The sequence below is a fragment of the Strix uralensis genome, chromosome 3, assembly GCF_047716275.1.
Source record: "Strix uralensis isolate ZFMK-TIS-50842 chromosome 3, bStrUra1, whole genome shotgun sequence".
Lineage (NCBI taxonomy): Eukaryota > Metazoa > Chordata > Aves > Strigiformes > Strigidae > Strix > Strix uralensis.
This window is the reverse complement of record NC_133974.1, coordinates 94,579,922-94,599,946: the sequence shown is the minus strand read 5'-3', so window position 1 is coordinate 94,599,946 and position 20,025 is coordinate 94,579,922. Positions and strand designations below refer to the sequence as shown.

Below are 20,025 nucleotides of genomic sequence, written 5' to 3'. Positions count from 1 at the left end.
AATGTGCTTTATGAATCAAAGCCTCTGGAAATGCTTCTATGGGTTAGTTACCTTGCTAGCGAGAGTGGGAGACTTGTACAGAATTTCCCTTGAACTGTTCTTTCCCATCCCTAGAAAAATGCCAGGGAACTTGGATGAGAGCATTTTGAATTAGGAGGGCCAAAGCCCAACTAGAACTTAATCTGGCTACTGCTGTAAAATACAATAAATAATGTTTCTGTAGATACATTAGCAACAAAAGGAGGGCTAAGGAGAATCTCCGTCCTTTATTTGATGTGGGGGGGAAGCATGGTGACAAAGAATGAGGTACTTAATGCCTTCTTTGCCTCAGTCTTTAATAGTAAGATCAGATGTTCTCTGGGTACCCAGCCCCTGAGCTGGAAGACAGGGACAGGGAGCAAAATGAAACCCCCATAATCCAAGGGGAAATGGTTAGTGACCTGCTACACCACTTAGACACACACAAGTCTATGGGGCCAGATGGGATCCGCCCAAGGGTACTGAGGTAGCTGGTGGAAGTGCTCACCAAGCCACTTTCAATCATTTATCAGCAGTCCTGGCTAACCAGGGATGTCCCAGTTGACTGGAGGTTAGCAAATGTGACGCTCATCTACAAGAAGGGTTGGAAGGAGGATCCCAGGACCTACAGGCCTGTCAGTCTGACCTCAGAGCTGGTGAAGGTTATGGGGCAGGCCATCTTGAGTGCCATCACATGGCGTGTACAGAACAACCAGGTGATCAGGCCCAGTCAGCATGGGTTTATGAAAGGCAGGTCCTGCTTGACTAACCTGATCTTCTATGACAAGGTGACCCACTCAGTGGATGAGGGAAAGGCTGTGGATGTTGTCTACCTAGACTTTAGTAAAGCCTTGGATACCATTCCCCACAGCATTCTTCTGGAGAAACTGGCTGCTCATGGCTTCTTTGCTGGGTAAAGAACTGGCTGGATGGCCAGGCCCAAAGAGTTGTGGTCAATGGAGTTAAATCCAGTTGGTGGCCAGTCACAAGTGCTGTTCCCCAGGGCTCAGTACTGGGGCCAGTTCTGTTTAGTATCTTTCTCAATGATCTGGACAAGGGGATGGAGTGCACCCTCAGTAAGTTTGCAGAAGACACTAAGTTGGACAGGAGTGTTGATCTGCTTGAGGGAAGGAAGGCCCTACAGAGGGATCTGGACAGGCTGGATCGATGGTCCAAGGCCAGTTGTATGAGGTTCAACAAGGTCAAGTGCCACCTCCTGGACTTGAGTCACAACAGCCCCATGCAATGCTACAGGCTTGGGGAAGAGTGGCTGGAAAGCTGCCTGGCAGAAAAGGACCTGGGGGTGTTGGTTGACAGCCAGCTGAATACGAGCTGGCAGTGTGCCCAGGTGGCCAAGAAGGCCAAGAGCATCCTGGCTTGTATCAGAAATAGTGTGGCCAGCAGGACTAGGGAAATGATTGTTCCCCTGTACTTGGCACTGGTGAGGCCGCACCTTGAATGCTGTGTTCAGTTGTGGTCCCTTCACTACAAAAAAGACATTGAGATGCTGGAGTGTGTCCAAAGAGGAATAATGAGGCTGGTGAAGGGTCTGGAGCACAAGTCTTATAAGAACTGGCTGAGGCAATTGGGTTATTTAGCCTGGAGAAAAGGAGGCTCAGGGGAGACCTTACTACTCTGTACCTGAAACTACCTGAAAGGAGGTTGTAGCGAGGTGGGTGTTGGTCTCTTCTTCAAAGTAACAAGCAGTATGACAAGGGGAAATGGCCTCATGTTGCACCAGAGGAGGTTTAGGTTGGATATTAGGAAAAATTTATTCACTGAAAGGGTTATTAAGCATTGAAACAGTCTGCTGAGGGATGTGGTTGAGTCACCATCCCTGGAGGTATTTAAAAGACATGTAGATGTGGTGCTTAGGGACATGGTTTAGTGGTGGACTTGGCAGTGTTAGATTTACAGTTGGACTTCATGATCTTAAAGGTCTTTCCCAACCTAAACAGTTCTGTGATTCTAAATGGCATCTATCTAGCACTCCTTTGTTGCCTATTTTGCTACAGCTAATTAAAAGAGAAATGCCCTTTAATATTTAAGCACCATTAACTCGGCTGAATTATTAATTGTCAATTTGCATTATGTGCATAAAAGGATCAATAAACAAAGAGAATAAAACAATGGAGGTGGCTGGGGTTAGAGAGATGTCAGCTCCTCTTATAGGAACCAGAGGGAATTGCTCACTTGCCTGCCAGGTTGTGGTTATTAATTATTGGTGCTCAAGAGGGAAGGAACTGGGGACTTTCTAGGACTCTGCACACCAAAGGCACTGCAGGGATGTAAAGGATGCTGTCAAGATAAAACATGACTTGGCTTGATTTCCAGGGATGTCACGCAGCCCCCATTGCCTCAGCTTTGCTGACAATTTGCTGGCATTTCTTTTTGGTGCACTCTCTCTTCCTTTGGGGTGGAGTTGAGCTGTGTTTGCTTTTGCCTCTCTAGGTCATTTTCCTCGCTGGCAGTAGTTTTCAGGCTCGAATTCCTTGTGCTGGTGAAAAGGGATATGGGAGAAAATCCAGAGGAAAACAGTTTTTCTTGACTAAACACTTCTGTTTTGCACAATAAGTTTTCTTCCTCTGCTCCCTGTGAATGTGAACTTTACAGTATTAGGCAGCCTTGGAGGCTGCAGTTCGGCCTTTGCATTGTAAGGCGCTGCACTGGAATTAGGTACAGATTGATCCCTGACTGTACTTCAGGCTTCCTGCCTGATGATGGACAAGCCATTTCATTTCTTTATCTTTCCCAGCTGGCAGCGCTGGGGAATAATAGCAGCATTTCCCCACCTAACAGCACTGCTTGGGGGATGAAAGCATCAGTGTTTTGTGATGGCCTGTATGGGAACCCATCAGAGCACAAAGGCTTCTTTCCACCGAGGGGCTGTATCATCAGCAGCACCCTTGTCTCTAATCCTGCTCTTGCTGGGAGCAGATAAGCACCTGGCAGAGAGGTGTCAAGTCTCTGTTGTCCCCTAGGTCCTTGGCATCTCTGCCAGGGTTGCCAGTGAGTGGTTGTGCTGGGATTTGTGCTGTGGTTTGTGCCATGGTTGCCTGTCCACTGCCAAGTGGCTTGGGGCTGAGAGCTGATCTCGTGCAGCCCCTGTGCTTTCATGCCCCAGGAAGTGACTTTTCAGGGGACATGGGGTGTCTGTGGGATGGGTACCTGCTGTGCATAGAGCATTGGACAGAGAGTCCCTGCTGCCTGCCACTTTTCAGTATCAAAATCAGATTTTAGATACATGAATTAAGGGCAGCATTTGTATTTCCAGCTCCAACTATAGTGAGAACAAAACAGGCTTTCAGTGAAATTTTATTTCAGTCTCTCTCTTGCTGCTCTTATCACCCTCTGGCTCCTGCAGTGATTCCCTCCCCGCCCCCCCCCCCATTTCACAGTTGAAATAGCCTTTCGCTTTCTGTGGAGGCTGGGTATAGCAGCAGGTAAACATGGCCATTTGTTGAATCTTTCCTGTCCTGCATGGAGGGAGTGCTTGCACTGCCATCACGGTGTGATTGCCCTCGCACCCCCAGCTCTCTCCGAGCCAGCTAGATGGGGCCTTGGAAGCAGTGGGGCTGTGACAGGTGAGAATTTAGCATAGATTCAGTGCCTGGCTGTTTACCTAGCTTCTCAGATGGGCTTTGTGGTCTGCACTGGGCTCTGTGCCTCTGCAGGAGCTCATCTGACAATGGTGGAGCTGCTTCCATCACATGGAGAGGGAGGTCTGCAGGAGAGCTGGGGCACCGGCTAGTCAAAGCCTCGAGTGCCTTGCTTTGCTAACCCCACAGCCGTGCACCCACCTCCGGGGTTAGCAGCCCTGGGCGTACCACATCCCCTTTGGCTCTCCATGTAGAGAGGAGTCCTCTCCTCTGACAACTCTTCTCTGCCAATCCTTGTCCTGCTCACCAGACCCCAGTTTCCACCTTGGCATTGAAGAATTTGGGCCTCAGGGTTTAGCGTTTTGAACAGCACCAGCTGGAGTTTCATGGAAATACTCTTATTCCTATCCAGCTTGTGATAGTGTGCTCTGATTGCATACTGGTTTGTTTTTTTGCTATTTTTCTTGTATATTGTTTTCAGTATACTTGGAGCTTGAATCTGTCTGTCTTCCTGTGTTTCCAGGGGTGAGTTTTAGCACATATGTGTGACTTCGGAGTCCTCACCAGCACAGCTTGGAGCATCCTGCCAGCCAGGGAACCCTGCTTGAAACCACTCCCTCTGCCTTTCCTTATTATTCATGATTCAGGAGCCACAGCTGTTGCCTGATGGTCTTTTTTACCACCTTTTGATATGAAAAGGAGCCTGTAGTTATTCATTGATTAGAGTTCATGCACCTTTTCTGATAATCTAGTCAACAGATGATTAGCAAATTGACATTTTTTTCTCCCTTTTGAAGGGATGAATTGTCTGTGTTGTGCTCTCCTTTCATCTCCTATGTTAAATGGTCCTGCAGTGAAACAACAGCCAAGTTTCAAAGTATGCTCATTTATAGATCTGTTCACACCGACCTTTGTTGAAGAGTCACTGTTGTACCAAAGTGGCTTAAAGTATAAAAAGGAAAAACTAGTAGAATAAGCAGTGCCAACGGTGACTTTGGGAATGAGCTGATCTTGAATTCAGGGGAAAAAGGAGAGAGGTAAAACCCTTGGGACCTTTTGAGCAAAGCCCATTTGCCTGCAAGTTATTAGCAGCAGATCCTGGGGATGTCGTCTGTTGGACTTTGCTACCTGTGCTGACAAGCTGCAGTGTGCCTATGAAAGGCAGCTTTCCTGGCTGAATGGGGATGTGCAGCTTCAGTGGCTCCTGCGTGCTGTGATGGAAGAGTGAAAAGGGAGAACAGAAGCACAAGATGCATGACGAGAGGCTGACTTGTGTCTCCATCTGAGCCAGCCTTGGCTTTCCTGTGAACTGCCTGCTCAGAGGCTCCTGGTAATGGTCTCACTGAAAGCTGAAAGCACAAGGGCTTACAAAGACCAGAGGGTCAGCAAGCTTTCTGAATGCCTGTAACTCTTCATTCCCCTTCAAAGAGTGGTGGGTGCATGAAGCAGCCGGAGATTGACTCAGGGGACTGGAGACCTGGTGGGATTTTCCATAAGGAGGCAAGGGATCAAACCTGCCAAGGTGTCTGGTGCTGGCCTGTCCTCTGGGGACTGTTCCTGCAGCACATGGGCAGGATAAACAGGTGTCTGTTGCTGCCCATGTCCAGTTGAGTTCCTCTCTTTGTAGCCCTCTTTTCTCTGACTGGACCATGTAATTTTTTAGTTTTTTACCATCTGACAAACAAATCAGTCTGTTAGTGGTTTCTGGAATAGAGGATGCCTGATTTCTCCCCCAAGCTGCTTGCCTCATTCGTGTTTTCTGCTAAAATGCTTAGGAGCTTTAAGTAGCAACCAGACAAGAAATGGGTTTTTAAGTGCAATGCTTTGAGCACTCAGCTTGGCAGGATCACCTCGCCTGAGTGTGGATCTGTGGCTCATTGGGTTTTGCAGCAGGGTTTAGAGACAGCTCAGGCTCTGAAGCTGACACAGTGGGAAGAGAAAGATGATAAAGTTTCTTTTATGGATATTACAAGATGGACATGCTTTTTTCATTTCCTAACCAAAGCTGGAAGTTTCCAGGACAGTATTGCTGAGGTGCAGGCTCTGACTGCCACCATATCTGGAGCCCCTAAAGATTTGAAGACAACCTACTTCATATTGCTGGTACTGAGTCATCTATAAAAATTCCACTCAGGAGTTGGGCAGTGATGCAGAGTTTATGCCACTGTAATGTTGTGTGTATAACATCTGTCATTTGATTCCTGTCAAACAAAGTTGCCAATAGATTTTGCTCTGCTGCTTGATACTCTGCAGTTAGGTGGACCTGTGTAAGAAAATTTTGGGAACACCTAGGAAAACTAGTGAGCTGCTGCAGGCAGTGGAGCTGGGGATTGGGGGCAGGGTGTCAGTGGTGATCTGGAGACTGTACTTTAAAGCACACAATATGTCTTTAGTTTTAAATTGAATTAAGGTCTCAGGAGCAGGTGTTGCAGTCACTGGGGGGTGTACCTGCTATTCATGACATCTCACATGATTTTGTTGCTGGCATTTTTCTAGAAGTAATAAAATTATAGAGATGCTTGAAGGAATTGACATTGATTAAGCAAAAAGTTATTTTAAGACCGTGCAAATCATCTGGCTGAGCTTTGCGAAAGGAAGCTCTGTTTCTGGAGATGCAATCAGCCAGAGATGTAAAGACACAGTCTTGGTCTATTCCAAGTTAAAAAAAAAAATCCCATGCTATTTTAAGTAGCCAACTTTCATGCTCTGTGATTACTTTCCACAACTCTGTCACTTTTCTGTGCACTTCCCATTGAAAATTATATTCTTCTCCTCTTGCTCAAGAGTGCTGTGGAGTGTTGTGTGGGGTTAGACATGGTTGTTTTGCATATCTTGGAAGTGACTGTGTTTATTTTGTGGGTGGATTGATGTTTGTGTTTTAATCATGATCAGTGTACAAATACCACAGGAGTTAGAGACATTTTGCTGCTGAAATATGATGTGTTCCCTCTGCAAATTTAGGCCAGAAGCACAGTAAGCAGAATTTTTTTTTTTTTTTGAGCATACATGATTTGGGCTGCAGGGAGAACACTGATGCATGGGAGCAAAAGAGCCTCAGTAGAGATCTGTCTTCCTTGGGGTTGTAACCCTTAGCATCAGCATGCAGGGAGAGCTTCCTGATGTTTTTCTTTAGGACAACCTTGTGGTAGCACAGAGCTGCCCAGGCAGAACATAGTGTTGGAAGAGTCAACAGGAGGAGCTTGGGTAAGAGAGAAGTCAAGGGGTGAGAGGAGACCCAGGACCACACACAGATGCGGTTTGCGCCTCAGCTATCCCTGGGGGCTTCTGCATTGTCTCCCTCTCTGCTATGGGACTAGCCTGGCCTTGTGTTAAAAGCTGGAGCCTAATTAATCAGGCTAAGCTTTACTGGGCAGCTTCAGCTGGGGAAGTTCCCTGCAGGGGCTGTGCACCCTTTGCTGTCGTGCTGGGCAAAGAGGCTGGGAGGGGCTGGGGTGCAGAGGAGGCGGCCCCCAAGCAAGCAGCCAGGGAAGGTGTTCAGAAAGTGGTGGTGACAGAGGTTGCCCTGGGCAGGCTGTGCAAAGACATCCAGAGCCTGAGCTCGATTACACCCACCCACTGCCATCTCCTCTCCCTCTGCTATTATGCTGGTCTTAACTGCTGATAGGTACAGGCGGTCTTTCTTCAGCCATTAATATGCTATTGATCCACAGCCCTGCTGACAGTGTTAATGGACACTGATTGTGTATTATTATTTCCATAATCGTCCTCAAGCTGGAGTGAATTTTCCTTTTCAAATGGCCCATCGATATCATGCCCTGCATTGTGGGCTGGAGTTGGCCTGGTTAATTTGTTTTGTTGAAAGTTTCGGCAAAGCCTGTGGTCTTCATCCACAGTGGATCAATCAGTGAGACCAGCTGAATAGTGATGGAGCACACAACAAGGCAGCTGCCACCCCCTCCCAGAGCAGGCATGAGCAGTGTGTTTTGTTTGTCAGGATGCAGCCCCTGCTGACCCTTCCCATCCTACTGGACCTTCCTTGCTCCTGCTGAGTGTTCCTAGCACGTCTGTTCCCTTCACTTGTGTGCTTGGCTTCTCTTTGTGCTCTGCTAAGGGGACATGACCCCGTCCTCAGAGGTCTTCATATTTGTATGCCCCTGCTCTTCAAGCACAGTTGTGCACTGCATGAACAGATGGGATAAAATACCAACTAAAACAGTGACTTCAAGGCCTGAAATGCTCCCTGGGTGCTCTGCTGTGCAGGATCTGTAACTAATGGTGCTGCAGAGCAATTCCACCAGTGGACAGGCAGTTACTGAGAGTGACTGTTCAGCAAGGAATGCCACATGTGGATTTCCTTAATGAAATGCTTATTCAACCCCATGTGCTCCATAAACACTGTGTATTTTTTCCCTTTCTGGCAACTCCCTTCAAGATGCATCCCTTACTTGCTCAGGACAGAAAGGGTGAGGGAGGGAGTCAGGCAAGTTCTTGAGGGGTTTAAACAACAGATTAGCAGCCGATGCCCTCCCCTATCACAGAATCGTCTATGTTGGAAAAGACCTTGAAGATCATCTAGTCCAACCACTAACCTAGCATTGACAGCTCCCAACTACACCATATCCCTAAGCACTATGTCAACCCGACTCTTAAACACCTCCAGGGATGGGGACTCCACCACCTCCCTGGGCAGCCCATTCCAACAACTAACAACCCGTTCTGTAAAGAAATGCTTCCTAATATCTAGTCTAAACCTTCCCTGGCACAACTTGAGGCCGTTCCCTCTTGTCCTATCGCTTGTTACTTGGTTAAAGAGACTCATCCCCAGCTCTCTGCAACCTCCTTTCAGGTAGCTGTAGAGGGCGATGAGGTCTCCCCTCAGCCTCCTCTTCTCCAGACTAAACAACCCCAGTTCCCTCAGCTGCTCCTCGTACGACATGTGCTCCAGACCCTTCACCAGCTTTGTTGGCCTTCTCTGGACACACTCGAGTCATTCAATGTCCTTTTTGCAGTGAGGGGCCCAAAACTGAACATAGACATCGAGGTGCAGCCTCACCAGTGCCAAGTACAGGGGTAAGATCACTTCCCTGTCCCTGCTGGCCATGCTATTTCTGATACAAGCCAGGATACCATTGGCCTTCTTGGCCACCTGGGCACACTGCTGGCTCATGTTCAGCCGGCTGTCAACCAACACCCCCAGGTCCCTCTCTGACTGGCAGCTCTCCAGCCACTCCTCCCCAAGCTCCTTGCTCCCATTAACCGAGCAATGAGAGTCCAGGGAGCCTGTGAACAGGGATGGGGAAGGAACCTGGCTTCTTTGTATAGCTTATGTGCAGAAGAGTCTGAATTATAATTACACCAGATGTATGGGAGGGCATCTCTTGCCTTGAAAACAGGGTGGTAGATAAAGCCCAGGGAAGAGGGAAAGCTCCAGGTGTAGCTTCCCTCTCTCCCCACCTGCAAGAGGGTGGTAGCGGCAGTGGGTGGATTCAGCGTACCTGTGGTTGCTGGGCCAGCAGCTTTGGAGATGCATGTTCTTCATCTTTGAGGCTGTCTGCAGGACATGTGCAGGTGGCAAATGTGGTGGTGGGGCAGAGTCTAACAGTGATGGCTAGTGTTAGGCTGAGAAGGCAGCACAAAAGTGCAGCAGATGCTGTGTTGCGAAAGGGATGAGCAGCCTGCCCTTGCAGTTGCTGACTGTGACTGAAGAAGTGTCAATGCAGTATCTGTCACTCACCACCCTCTCTGTGAAGGAGCTCTTGTCATTGCTAGTCATTGTAACAATGGGGTCTCAGGCTCAAAGAGATGAGTGGCTAGACCTGTGAACCAAATACAGATTACTTGGACCTCTCCAAAAGACCATTTCTCTCTCCTTTTCTGCATTTTAATTATATTAGCAACCTCAAGCACCAAGAGTCTCATAAACTTTCCAGATTATGGTAATAATAACATTGTACAGTATGCAGCACTGGAAATAAAGTTATTTTATCCACTCCAATTTCCTTTTGTTTTAATGTGTAAATATATCAAGTGAAAGCATAGTAGGAAATCTCAGTACAGAGGCCAAATGCATTCAAGCCAGCCCTTTCCCAAGGAAGGGCCTAATGCTGCAGATTCAGAGTCTGATTTTTTTTTTTTTTTCTCCGTTGTAAAGCATCTGGCACTCAATATTTGGCTGTCCTAGTTTTTCTGGAGAACTTTGTATTGGGAGCCTTCCTTAAGTTGATCTCTTACCTGAAAGTGGAAGGGAAGTGATGATGCAATCTGTCCCTCACAATGTTGGACATAAAAGGGTGGGGAACAACCTGTCTCCACTTCCCCCATAGAGGTCATTAGAGGCCTTCCTTGGACCTCTACCTTTGGGGTTTGCCTGCCTGAGGAGAGAGGTTCTGCCCCAGCAGGATTTAGGGCAGGTTGTATCTATGCAAAGGTTGTTCTTCATGGAGCACTACTGAGAATGGCTGAGATTACTGCTTTGTCTTCACTACCTGCTCCAGCCTTTCTTTTTCCTCCTACTGGCCTTCTGTGAAACTGTTTACTCTGACAGGCATGGTCCTGCCATCCTGTTGTGCTGGCAGTGTGCAAACTGTCTGCATGCTGAAATCCTCCAGGAGACCTGGGATGATGTCAAACAATAATGTATTCTTTCTGTTCAAGCACATTAAAAGTGCAATTAATCCTCACAATCTCTCTGCCCATCTGTAATATGGCGTGAGGTGACTTTCCCAGCCTTTGTGTACTGTGGCAGGCTGAGCTTAGAACAGAGAGCACTTCCCGAGACTCATCTTGGGATTTAATGCAGACCTGTAAGAGCTGGGTTGGTTCATTGCTCAGCCCCCACCACTTCACTAATGTCCAGTTATAACCAAAGGCAGAGTTTCTCAGACTCCTATGCCATCTACCTGAGTGCTTTTCTTTCTGAGACAACCCCAGGCTTTCTGAGCTCCCTTTTGAGAGATCGGGGTTCATAACAGGTTTAAGACATGGAAAAATGGTTGTTATTTTGATGGGAACCTGGTGCTATGATTGCAAGAGAGATGTTAGAGCTTAAGCAGTGAGGATTCACTTAAATTAATGTCCCTTTCCAATGAATATAGCTGAAAGGTATTAGTGATGGTAACACAAGCAAGTTAAGACACCTATGAACAAAGCTGAATGTGCACACCCTTGCTTGTAAGCTTCGTTACAGCTCGGTGGATCCAGGGAGAATTTGAGATAAGAGGACAAAATTATGACACAGGGCTTATCCCTAGGGTTGTCATTTTGTTGTAGACTAGTACCATATAATCCTTTGTAGTGCCAAATAAGGATTAGTTTAAATAATGTTTCTATCAAACTGAGAGACACCAGCAAATTACCGCAAGGTATTTTGGCACCAGAATAGTTGCACAAAACCCCTCAAATCCTGTACCTAATGATTTTGCTGTGGAAATTCCCCATATGTAAATGCCTTTAGGCAGGTGGCAGGAGAGAGTTACACAGACAGGTGAAATTAAGGAAGTGGGATGGCCAAAGGGAAAAGAGTGTAAGTTGAAAGACTTACATTGTATAGTAATGGGTACAGCAGAGCAACTTTAGGAAACATTTAACTGGGAGCTAAAGCTGCCGACAAATACTCTGATTCTCCATGGGGTGGCTGGAAATTAGTTTTTGCAGCAAGGTCATGTTTGCAAAGGGAGAATAGAGCCACCAGCCAGCAAATGCAGCCCAGAGGCTGTGGAGACTTTACGAGAGCTTTGCTGCTGCAGAGTGCCAGGACCCCACTGAAATGCAGGCAGCACAAGTTGGGGATGGGGGAAATATGGTACAGGATGGGAAGGGATAGGGTCTCTCTTTTATCATAGAGCAGGGATTCTTCAGCATCACAGCCTGGGTCTCAGCACTGAGAGTGATGCTCTGCAGTACATGTGGGACTAGAGGTGTGATGGCAGGTCTGCAAAGGACTGATCTGAGGGCTGAAACAGCACAAGACTGTCATTTGGATTAAGGTGTATTGGCAAAGGTTCTATAGGCTTCTGAATTACTCCTCTGCCACTGTTCGCTTGACAAGCATTCATGATGTCTTTTCCTGATAAGTCACTATCTTATTTAATGTATTTGCATATCTGTATTTATATTCATACATGTATGCATATACAAACACACAGATGTATGTAAGCACGTATATAGGTTTCTGCTTTCTCCTGAGTTCAACAAGACTCTTCTGCCATCCAGGTAGGGGAAGGTCACTCATCTGCTCAGTCATATCAGTGAAGCTTTGACAGTTGGTTTCAGCATTCCATGATGCTCGAGCGATGGCAGGCACGCTCCTAGAAGCCCTGCAGAAGGAGAAGACAGGAGAGACTGAGGAATTTGTCCATGTTTGTGCCATCATATTATTCAAAGACACATGTTGCTTCTGTTAGTCAACAGTTTGGACAGTAATTAATGATTTTAACAATGGGCCACCATGCTGGAAAGACAGAAGAGATGTGGAAACAGGGAGTAGCTTGCAGCATGTGTAGTGCTGCTGCCTGGGTGTTGGGTGGCTGTGGCAGGCTGTGAAGCCCTAGCAGAAAGAGCAGCTTGCTGCCCACTAGCCATGTGTCCACTCTTCTCTCACTGCTTCTTGGTCAGTGCATTGTGGTGACACCAGTTTGTACAGGCTGACCTCAAAGGCAGATCTCCTCCACTCCCTGCGCCCAGCCTACCCTAGGTCTGTGCTGCTGGTGGCTTAAACCAGCATAAATCTGAGCACTTCCCTTGACTAGGTGATTGGGTTTAGAGCATTTTGGTCATGCCAAAAGAATGAAGAAAAAAAAATAGTCTTTGAAGCTCAAGTAGCCTTAAGGAAAAAGTAGGTGCTCAGTTCAACTTTTAACAGGATGTAGAAAATCTGTGCTTTGTTTCAGAAGGCTTACTAAGGCTGGTTGCTTTAAACCCTTTGATAATCTCCTCAGTGGTTTGTTTGTACATGTTGTATTTCACTAATGGAAGCTAGAGCTGTGACTCCAGAGTCACCTGGAAGCATTGTAGCAAGACAGGTACTCTCATTGAGGCACTGATTCTTAGACATGTTTGTGGGTTTCTCTGTTCCTTGAAGGGCGACTGGAGTTTTCCCCTCGAACAAGCACAGGTGTCCCGCTGGGCTGCGCAGTCACCTTCAATACATCTCAGCCGCTTCAGTGATCACACAGATGCTTTTGGAGCAGGGACCCAAGGACTGCACAGGACTCTGGAGCTTTTTTCTTTAAAAAACCCTGCTCTCCTAGATCTTGTCTCTCCCTGCTGTTGGTCAGGGCTACAGTGGGACATACTTGCTGTTTGGGGGGCATGAAGTTTTAACAATTTGTTCTGGGAACTTCCTTTCCATGTATTTTTCCACAGCACTGGTCTTCACTTGTTTTCCTGGCTGGACTGGCAGTAACTGGGCTCCACTCGGAGACCTAGCTGGAGAGATCCCTAGAGATTATGGGCCCCCTGATGCCGCAGAGGCTGCTTTTTCTGGCTCAGGGCTGAGATAGGTTGCTGTGTAATTTGGGAAAGACTTGTTTCTCCTGCAGCGTGTGCTATGCCTGTTCTAGGGATGTGTGCTAACAGCTATATAGAGTTTTAAGGCCTTTTCTGACTCTGCTCAGTAGTTATCACAGTCCCCTGCAAGGTAAATCATAGTAATCAGGTCTGTTTTAGACAGACATAAAGCAGTTCTGATTTGACCAGGTCCCTGATTTAACCACTTGCACATACTTCTCTCTGAGAGAGAAGAGAGCAGGGAATTCTTGGTCCTCAGCCCATTCAGGAGAGGCCCCCAAAAAAGCTCCATGGTCTGCTTTTCAGTGCCTAGAGCTGCTTATACCAACAGGACCAAAGGTTTTAAAATAGCAGTTGATACCACCTGCCCAGGAGATGGGGAAAATAACTTCAGTTTTATATCTTCTGAGACCTTTGTGTCTCATATCTAGCACCATCTGGCTCTTCCCATCTGTGGCTTAAGAGGTGGCTCTTCCACCCTGCCGTAGGAGCAGCCACCCTGGGCAGTGGGCATAAGGGGCTGGGATGCTGCTTGTTTCCCTCTTTACCTCTTGTTTCCTCTCTGCAGCTCCTGCTCAGGCCCAAATCATCCATGCTGGGCAGGCGTGCGTGGTGAAGGAAGACAACATCAGTGAACGTGTTTACACAATTCGGGAGGGGGACACGCTGGTCCTGCAGTGTCTCGTCACAGGACACCCCCGGCCACAGGTAAGCTTTCAGTCTTTCCTGTCACCCATGTTCTTCGTGATACTTTTTTGTAATCTCCACATAAAGGAGAATTGTCAGCAGTGGGGTGCCCAGTTTTCTCCTATATGTTGGAGTCAGGTAAGGATGCTCTATAGCGCAAGCACTGGCTTGTTAAGCTTTGAAGCATCTAGCCTTACTTTCATGGAAAACAGTCCACAAAGCTTTGCAGGAGCCTACACAGACCCTCTAGTGGTCTTCAGTATGTGAAGTCCCACAAAAAACTGAAAGCCTAAACTGAATCCATTATACAAACCACTCTCAAATCTTTAACCCTCTTACTACAAAGCAGGAACAGCTGGAACAGGCTGGAGGAGGCTTCCTGCATGTGTTGGCCATAGGAGTTGGTTCTTCATGGTCCATCAGTCTCTCAGCTTCTCTGGATGTACAGCCAAGGGCAACCTGCTTGGGGGAGTTTGGGAAGCTGTTCGTAGTGCCCTTCACTGAGCCCCGCGCAGAGCCCACTGGTCATTGCTTTATGGCCACTGACCAGAGGCAGAGCCAGACTTGCAGCTCTGGATATCCATGATGTGGTCAAAGTCACAGTTCAGTGGAGAGGTACAGAGCTGGGCTTGGCTAACTGCTGAAGTCCTTCCCCAGGATCCCTAGAGGGTTGCATAGCCTCAAGCCTCATGCAGCCACCTCCCCACCCTTCAGATACTCAAGCAGGCTGGTTCAATGTTAGTGTGGATGTGTCTGTAGAGATACTGAACCAGAACATGAGGTTTGCCCTCTCTGGGACAGAGTGTGGTAGAAATGGCAGCTGGTGCATACCTGTGGATGTGCCAGAATACACTCAAGGGAACCAAATGTGCCTTCTTGGCCCCCCTCCCCAATCCTGCCAAAGATATTTGCGCTGAGAAACCATTCATCTGCATATACCAATCAATGCCTTTCTGGACTTGTTTGTGAGGAGCTACTTGGCTAAGAGGCGATGTCAAAGGAGAAGGAGATAGACTCAGCCAGCAGGATTTGAAATGGTTTATCCCTCAAAGCATATCCTGGAAATAATAAAAAGGAAATTATCTGAGCCAAGCCAACAAAAATGACCAGCCTAGGCTTGTGACAGTGGTGGGAAGATGATCACTGTGCACGTCAGAAACGAGGAAGATGGTAGGGATGGCCCCGCCTAAGGATGTTGAATGGGTGGGAAGGTGCTGACAGGCTGTGGGGATTTGAGCCTGAGCAGCCAGAGATATTGCTGGAGCAGAGCTGGATGCAGAAAGCATGCTAGTGGGCAACACTGTGGCTTGTCAGTGCCTGGACATGCACAGGGGACACCAGGTGTGACCAGGTTAGAACCTGCACACATAAAATGTGGCATGTGTCCTCTCTCTGCCCTCCCTCCTTGTGGATAGATTTCTTCCCCAGCTAAGCTCTTATCCTAACCTTTGTTTAATCTTCTCTTTTCCCTTCTATCAGCTGGTCATTAACGCACGAAAATGTGGCCAAAATACTTAAATGAGATTGAAATCGAAAAGATTAAAGAGCTGGCTGAAGTGTCCTTGCAAACAGGAGACTCTGAGAGTCTTGGAGCCCTCAGACAATTTCATAATAAGCCTACAAAGGCTAAATAAATCCATGGTCATTAACTCCGACAATCTGCTCAGCCCGGTGCTCTGAGAGTGGGATGTAGACACCCCTGCTCTTTCTAGAGCATCAACATCAATCAGATGATGACAGTGAGCTTTAGGCAAAGTCTGGCAGAGTGGTCAAGGTACCTGGTCTGCCTTATCTGTGGCCAATGTTGAATGAAAGTCTATCTGCTTTCTGTTGGCTGATCTTTCTGGATCTCAGTCCCCGAGTCTAGATGGGCACCAGTGTGAGAGACCACCAGTCACCAACTAGAAGGGAGGTTGCAGATATAGAAAATCAGTGGGCTGAAAAAAAGCAATCTCTCTTTCGTTGTCTGGACTGCAGAAAACAAGGGGGAAGCTTGTACTGCTAGGGCTGTACCTCATTCCAGATGTAAGAATAACCATTCACTCTTTAGGAGTGCTGTCCTCTTGCCACCATTCACCATGAAATATCAGGCAGCTCCGTTGCCCCTGCAAGCCAGGATCTTAAGACATGTAGCATAAGGACAAAAAATGCAAGATAGCTTGAAATCTGAAGAGATTTTTTCTTTTCTTTTTCTGCATCTTTAAAATCAAAGTAAAAGCTTGTGTACTGCAAAAGGATGACTTATAAAAATAACATACACAGGGGTTCCCTGTGGGAAAGGGGCATGAGGCAGATAACAACAACGTTTTCTCACTCTTACTTGGAAAAGCAAACAGCAGAAATAGCTTTGCTGTCCAGAGAAAGATGAAAGGGTTTTGACTGCAATAAAAGCTCTGTGGCTGTGAGCTGATGTCTGCTGTAGTTTTGTGGCCTACCAACCACATGGGGCCCCAAGGCTTAATGCTGAAAGTCCTGTGCTGTGCAGAGAGTGGTATAAAACTAAGCAGGCTGCTGGGTTTACAGGACCAGAGCAGGAATGGTAAATGTGCAGTGTGTGAACTGAGGGGTTATCCTGGACACTTAGACATGGGGATTGGTGATGGATGAGAATCAGCAGCTGGTCTGTTGAGACAGTAGTTGAACTTTGGTAAGATCTGGTGGTACTGTGGGACCCATTTTTGAGAGTGGCTAGGGAGGAGGGGTAAGAGGAGAAAAGGGAGCACTGCTGTCCCTTAGAATCTATAGTTTGAGTCACTGATTGCATTTCTCATTCTTCTTGTGCAGGTGAGATGGACCAAAACCGCTGGCAGCGCGTCGGACAAATTCCAAGAGACGTCAGTGCTTAACGAGACCCTTCGGATTGAGAAGATCCAAAGGCTGCAGGGGGGCCGCTATTACTGTAAAGCAGAAAATGGGGTTGGGGTCCCTGCCATCAAGTCCATTCGAGTAGATGTGCAGTGTAAGTCGTTTAGCGGCAACCCAGACCTTCCCACAGTTCTACTGCATGTCTCTGCCTCGCTGCAGGGCCAGCAGGGAGCTGCATTGCCCTAGGACCACACGTACCTGATTCAGGAGAAAAGGGACTAGTGCAGTGTCCCCAAGCTCCATTTTCCCTAGGAGATTAGATCCATACATGAAAAAGATAGCTTTGCCTGTCCATGTGAGTCATTCTTATCTAGGTGCCGTGCTGTCTGTCACTGCCAGGGCTCCCTAGCACTTGTCTGGGATGTAACACTGTAGATGGTTTCTGCTTTCTTTGTCTTCATTTTGAAGCTGGCAATGCTTGAAGCAAACCGATGCTTCTTGAAATTGGTAGTGCCTCAGATGCTTGGGACATTCCTGAAACTAGTGCCCTGCTCCCAGCATTGATACCTCTGTATCATGGTAGAAACAGAGCAAAAGGCTTTGGGATGCACCTGAGGAGTCTGAGCTGTGAAGGGGTGAACATGAAGGAATCTGTGAGGACCCCTTGGCTTCAGTGACTCAACGTTTCTCTGTCTGGTTGCAAGGCCCATCTTTCTTGTGTCTTGGAGATGCTGTTAGCGGTTCTCCACCTTGGGCTGAAGTTTTGAAGGTTTCTCATGCTGACTTAACGTTGTTTATTCTTGGGCTGTTGTGACCAAAAGGGAGGGAATTTAAACCTATCCCATAACCCCCATATGGGAGGAAACCAAGATTTAAGGTCTAGGCAACTTTTGAAGAGATTTGCTCTCTTGAGGAAGATTACCATTCTGCTCATTGTCCCTGGCTATCCACTATTCCAGTTTTCTCCAGTCCAGGTAACACCAAATCCCTCTCCTCACTCATATCTTCTGAGAAGGTCTAGCCAGCAAGAGGTTGACGCTAAAATGATGTAAAGTGTGATAAAGCAGCTGGAGCTCTTTCTGAACCTGTCACCACCTGTTCCCACACTCCTTCTAGCAAGGCAGTCTTCTGTGCTGAGGTGCACTGTGGTTATCTGTCAGTGGAGCAACCTCCAGGCTTCAAAACCCCAGTACCTGCCTGGAATCTGGGCAGAGCTTTGCTGACAGCAACTGCTGCCTGACTGCTTCCTCTTAGTCCTACTATTCAGCCCTACAATGATGTGACCCTTCACAAAGTATGCTATAGGCTTGAACATCCTTAGGCTTTGACAGGTTCATGATCCCCAGTTGTGTCATATGGCTTGGAGCAGCTCTTGTCTCTGTTCCTTTCTTGCCCTACCCTGTATTGGAGTAGTGTAGTGTGAGCACTATCCTACAGGCTGGGAAAATAGATTGCTTCAGCAGCAGCTGCTTTGGATAGGATGAGAATTTCTTCATGGGCATTGCATAGCTTTGTTTGGAGGAGTTCTGACACCCACCTAAATCTGCTTGGCTTCTGCCCATTTCTTTTCCTACATGTGGTGGAGGCATATGGTAATTCTCCACTGCAAAGGGGACTTGCTTTTCTCAAGACTCAGTATGTCACCTTGCCAGAGCCGGTGTCTCTAGGAACAGGACTGTAGCATGAATCTCTTTATGCCCTGAGGATGCTCCCTTTACTTCTGGGGTGCAGCCTGGAGCTAGAGTGATGTAGTGTCCCGTGGTCCCTCGTGCAGCTCTGACCTGTAGAACTGTGGGGCTAACGGGGTGGCCAAGGGCTTTCTCATACTAACATCTACTCTGCAGATGGACTTGGTAATGCACCTCTGTTCTGCTCACTTGTTTTTTGGGGAGGAGAGACTATTTTCTGCTAGTATTTGCAGTAGGTACAAGGGAACACGTAGGAAAAGCCACAGTTTTTGTGGAAAGCTCACCCAGGCAACCTTCAGCTGAATGAACCAGAATTTGAAAGCAAACCCCTTCTTTCCCTGCATCCCAGTTTGTAGTTAGAGGTAAGTAATCACCCTCATGTGAACCCTAGTGTCCTTGACAGCTAGTGCTGGTCCTCCCTCATACTTTTAGTATTAGACAGCAAGGTTGTGCAGAGAGCACCTTTGGTGCCAAGAGGATATTAAACTGGAAACACTAGCCTGTGTAGCTAGTTATTCCTTTGCCCCAAGTGGGCATGAAGTGAGGCTTAAAGTATTGGTTAGATACTGGCAGAGAGGCAGCTGCTGTTTGGAGTATTTCCATGTAGGAGAGAGAGAAAAAGAAAAAAAAAGAATGGATGTTTACAAGCTTATTGCACATGAACCATCCCATGTGATCATCTCCATGAGCAGCCTTGGGCCAAATTTATCATTTGTGCAGCTCACTGACATCAGTGGCATTACTCGTACATCAAGGACATACATATCATCGTAGGGTTTATTTTAGCTTTTCTCAGGAGGGCTAGACTTTGAGCTGACTGCTATGAAAGAAGGCTGAAAGATCTGAGGGAAGAAAGGTTTAGCAACCTAAAGGAAAATGTTACTTTCTATGTAAGGAGTAGCTGGGAGCCAGGAGACCTGAATGGTGAGTATCTTTTGATCAGTAAGGGAAGTGTTTTGCCACGCATCCTGCTGAGAAATGGGGCCTCAGAAGGATAGTAGCCACAGCATCACTCAGTCATCCTATGGCCACATGGAGATAGCACTGTATGGAGAGGAGCCTTTTTTTCCACCTGTGTATGTTTTCCTTCAGTCTTGGTTTTGGGGTTTGTTTTTTTTTTTTTTTTTGTGCCTTGTCATTGTTCTGTTAATGGCTCTACTCATATCTCTGAGCTATGGTGTGGTCAAGCAGACAAATCTCAGGTCCCATTACAGTTGCTGTCTACCAAACATACAGCTCATTAAAATATGCAAATCTACAAGTCGACACTTGTGATTCAGCAGAGAACATATATTATTTGGATGACACGTTAACAGAAACTTATTCCTGCTTCCCTCTTCCTTTCTGTGAGTCAAATCTCCAGACTTACAAATCTCTAAAATAAATTAGGTGGCGTAGGAGACCAGGAGGTGATGAGCACGTGTCCTCTTCCTGTGCAGAAGACGGTGCTGGCAGTACAAGAGAATACTGGATGTGTGTGCCTCAGTTTCCTCACAGTTGAATATGGGGTCATAAGGCTCCTGAAAATGTAGAATTGCTTCAACTGAGTTCAACAGATGCATTATAAAACATGCTTAAGGGCACAGGGACAGATTTGGGTTTTGGGAGGCCTGTTGATCCTGTCTTGTCAAATGGATTCTTTACATTTAACCCCAATCAGTCTCAAAGTGGTTCTTGGAGGAGAAAGATCTCCACCCCCTCTGAGGTTTTTCCCATGCTTCCTTGATGTTCAAACTTTGATCTCTGGTACAAAAGCCCAA

The 20,025-nt window shown here is 47.1% G+C and overlaps 1 protein-coding gene across 2 annotated transcripts in view; it reads left to right on the top strand.

Moving 5' to 3' along the window:
* MDGA1 (MAM domain containing glycosylphosphatidylinositol anchor 1) overlaps positions 1-20,025 on the top strand; it is a 155,031-nt gene that overhangs the window by 42,868 nt on the left and 92,138 nt on the right. For both annotated transcript variants that reach the window (XR_012628244.1, XM_074863471.1), the window contains exons 2-3: positions 13,654-13,793; positions 16,557-16,731. Coding sequence is in view for 1 of the 2 variants with exons in the window: in XM_074863471.1 (XP_074719572.1) it covers positions 13,654-13,793; positions 16,557-16,731 (315 nt within the window). In the remaining variant the exon portion in view is untranslated. The remainder of the gene's footprint in view (positions 1-13,653; positions 13,794-16,556; positions 16,732-20,025) is intronic.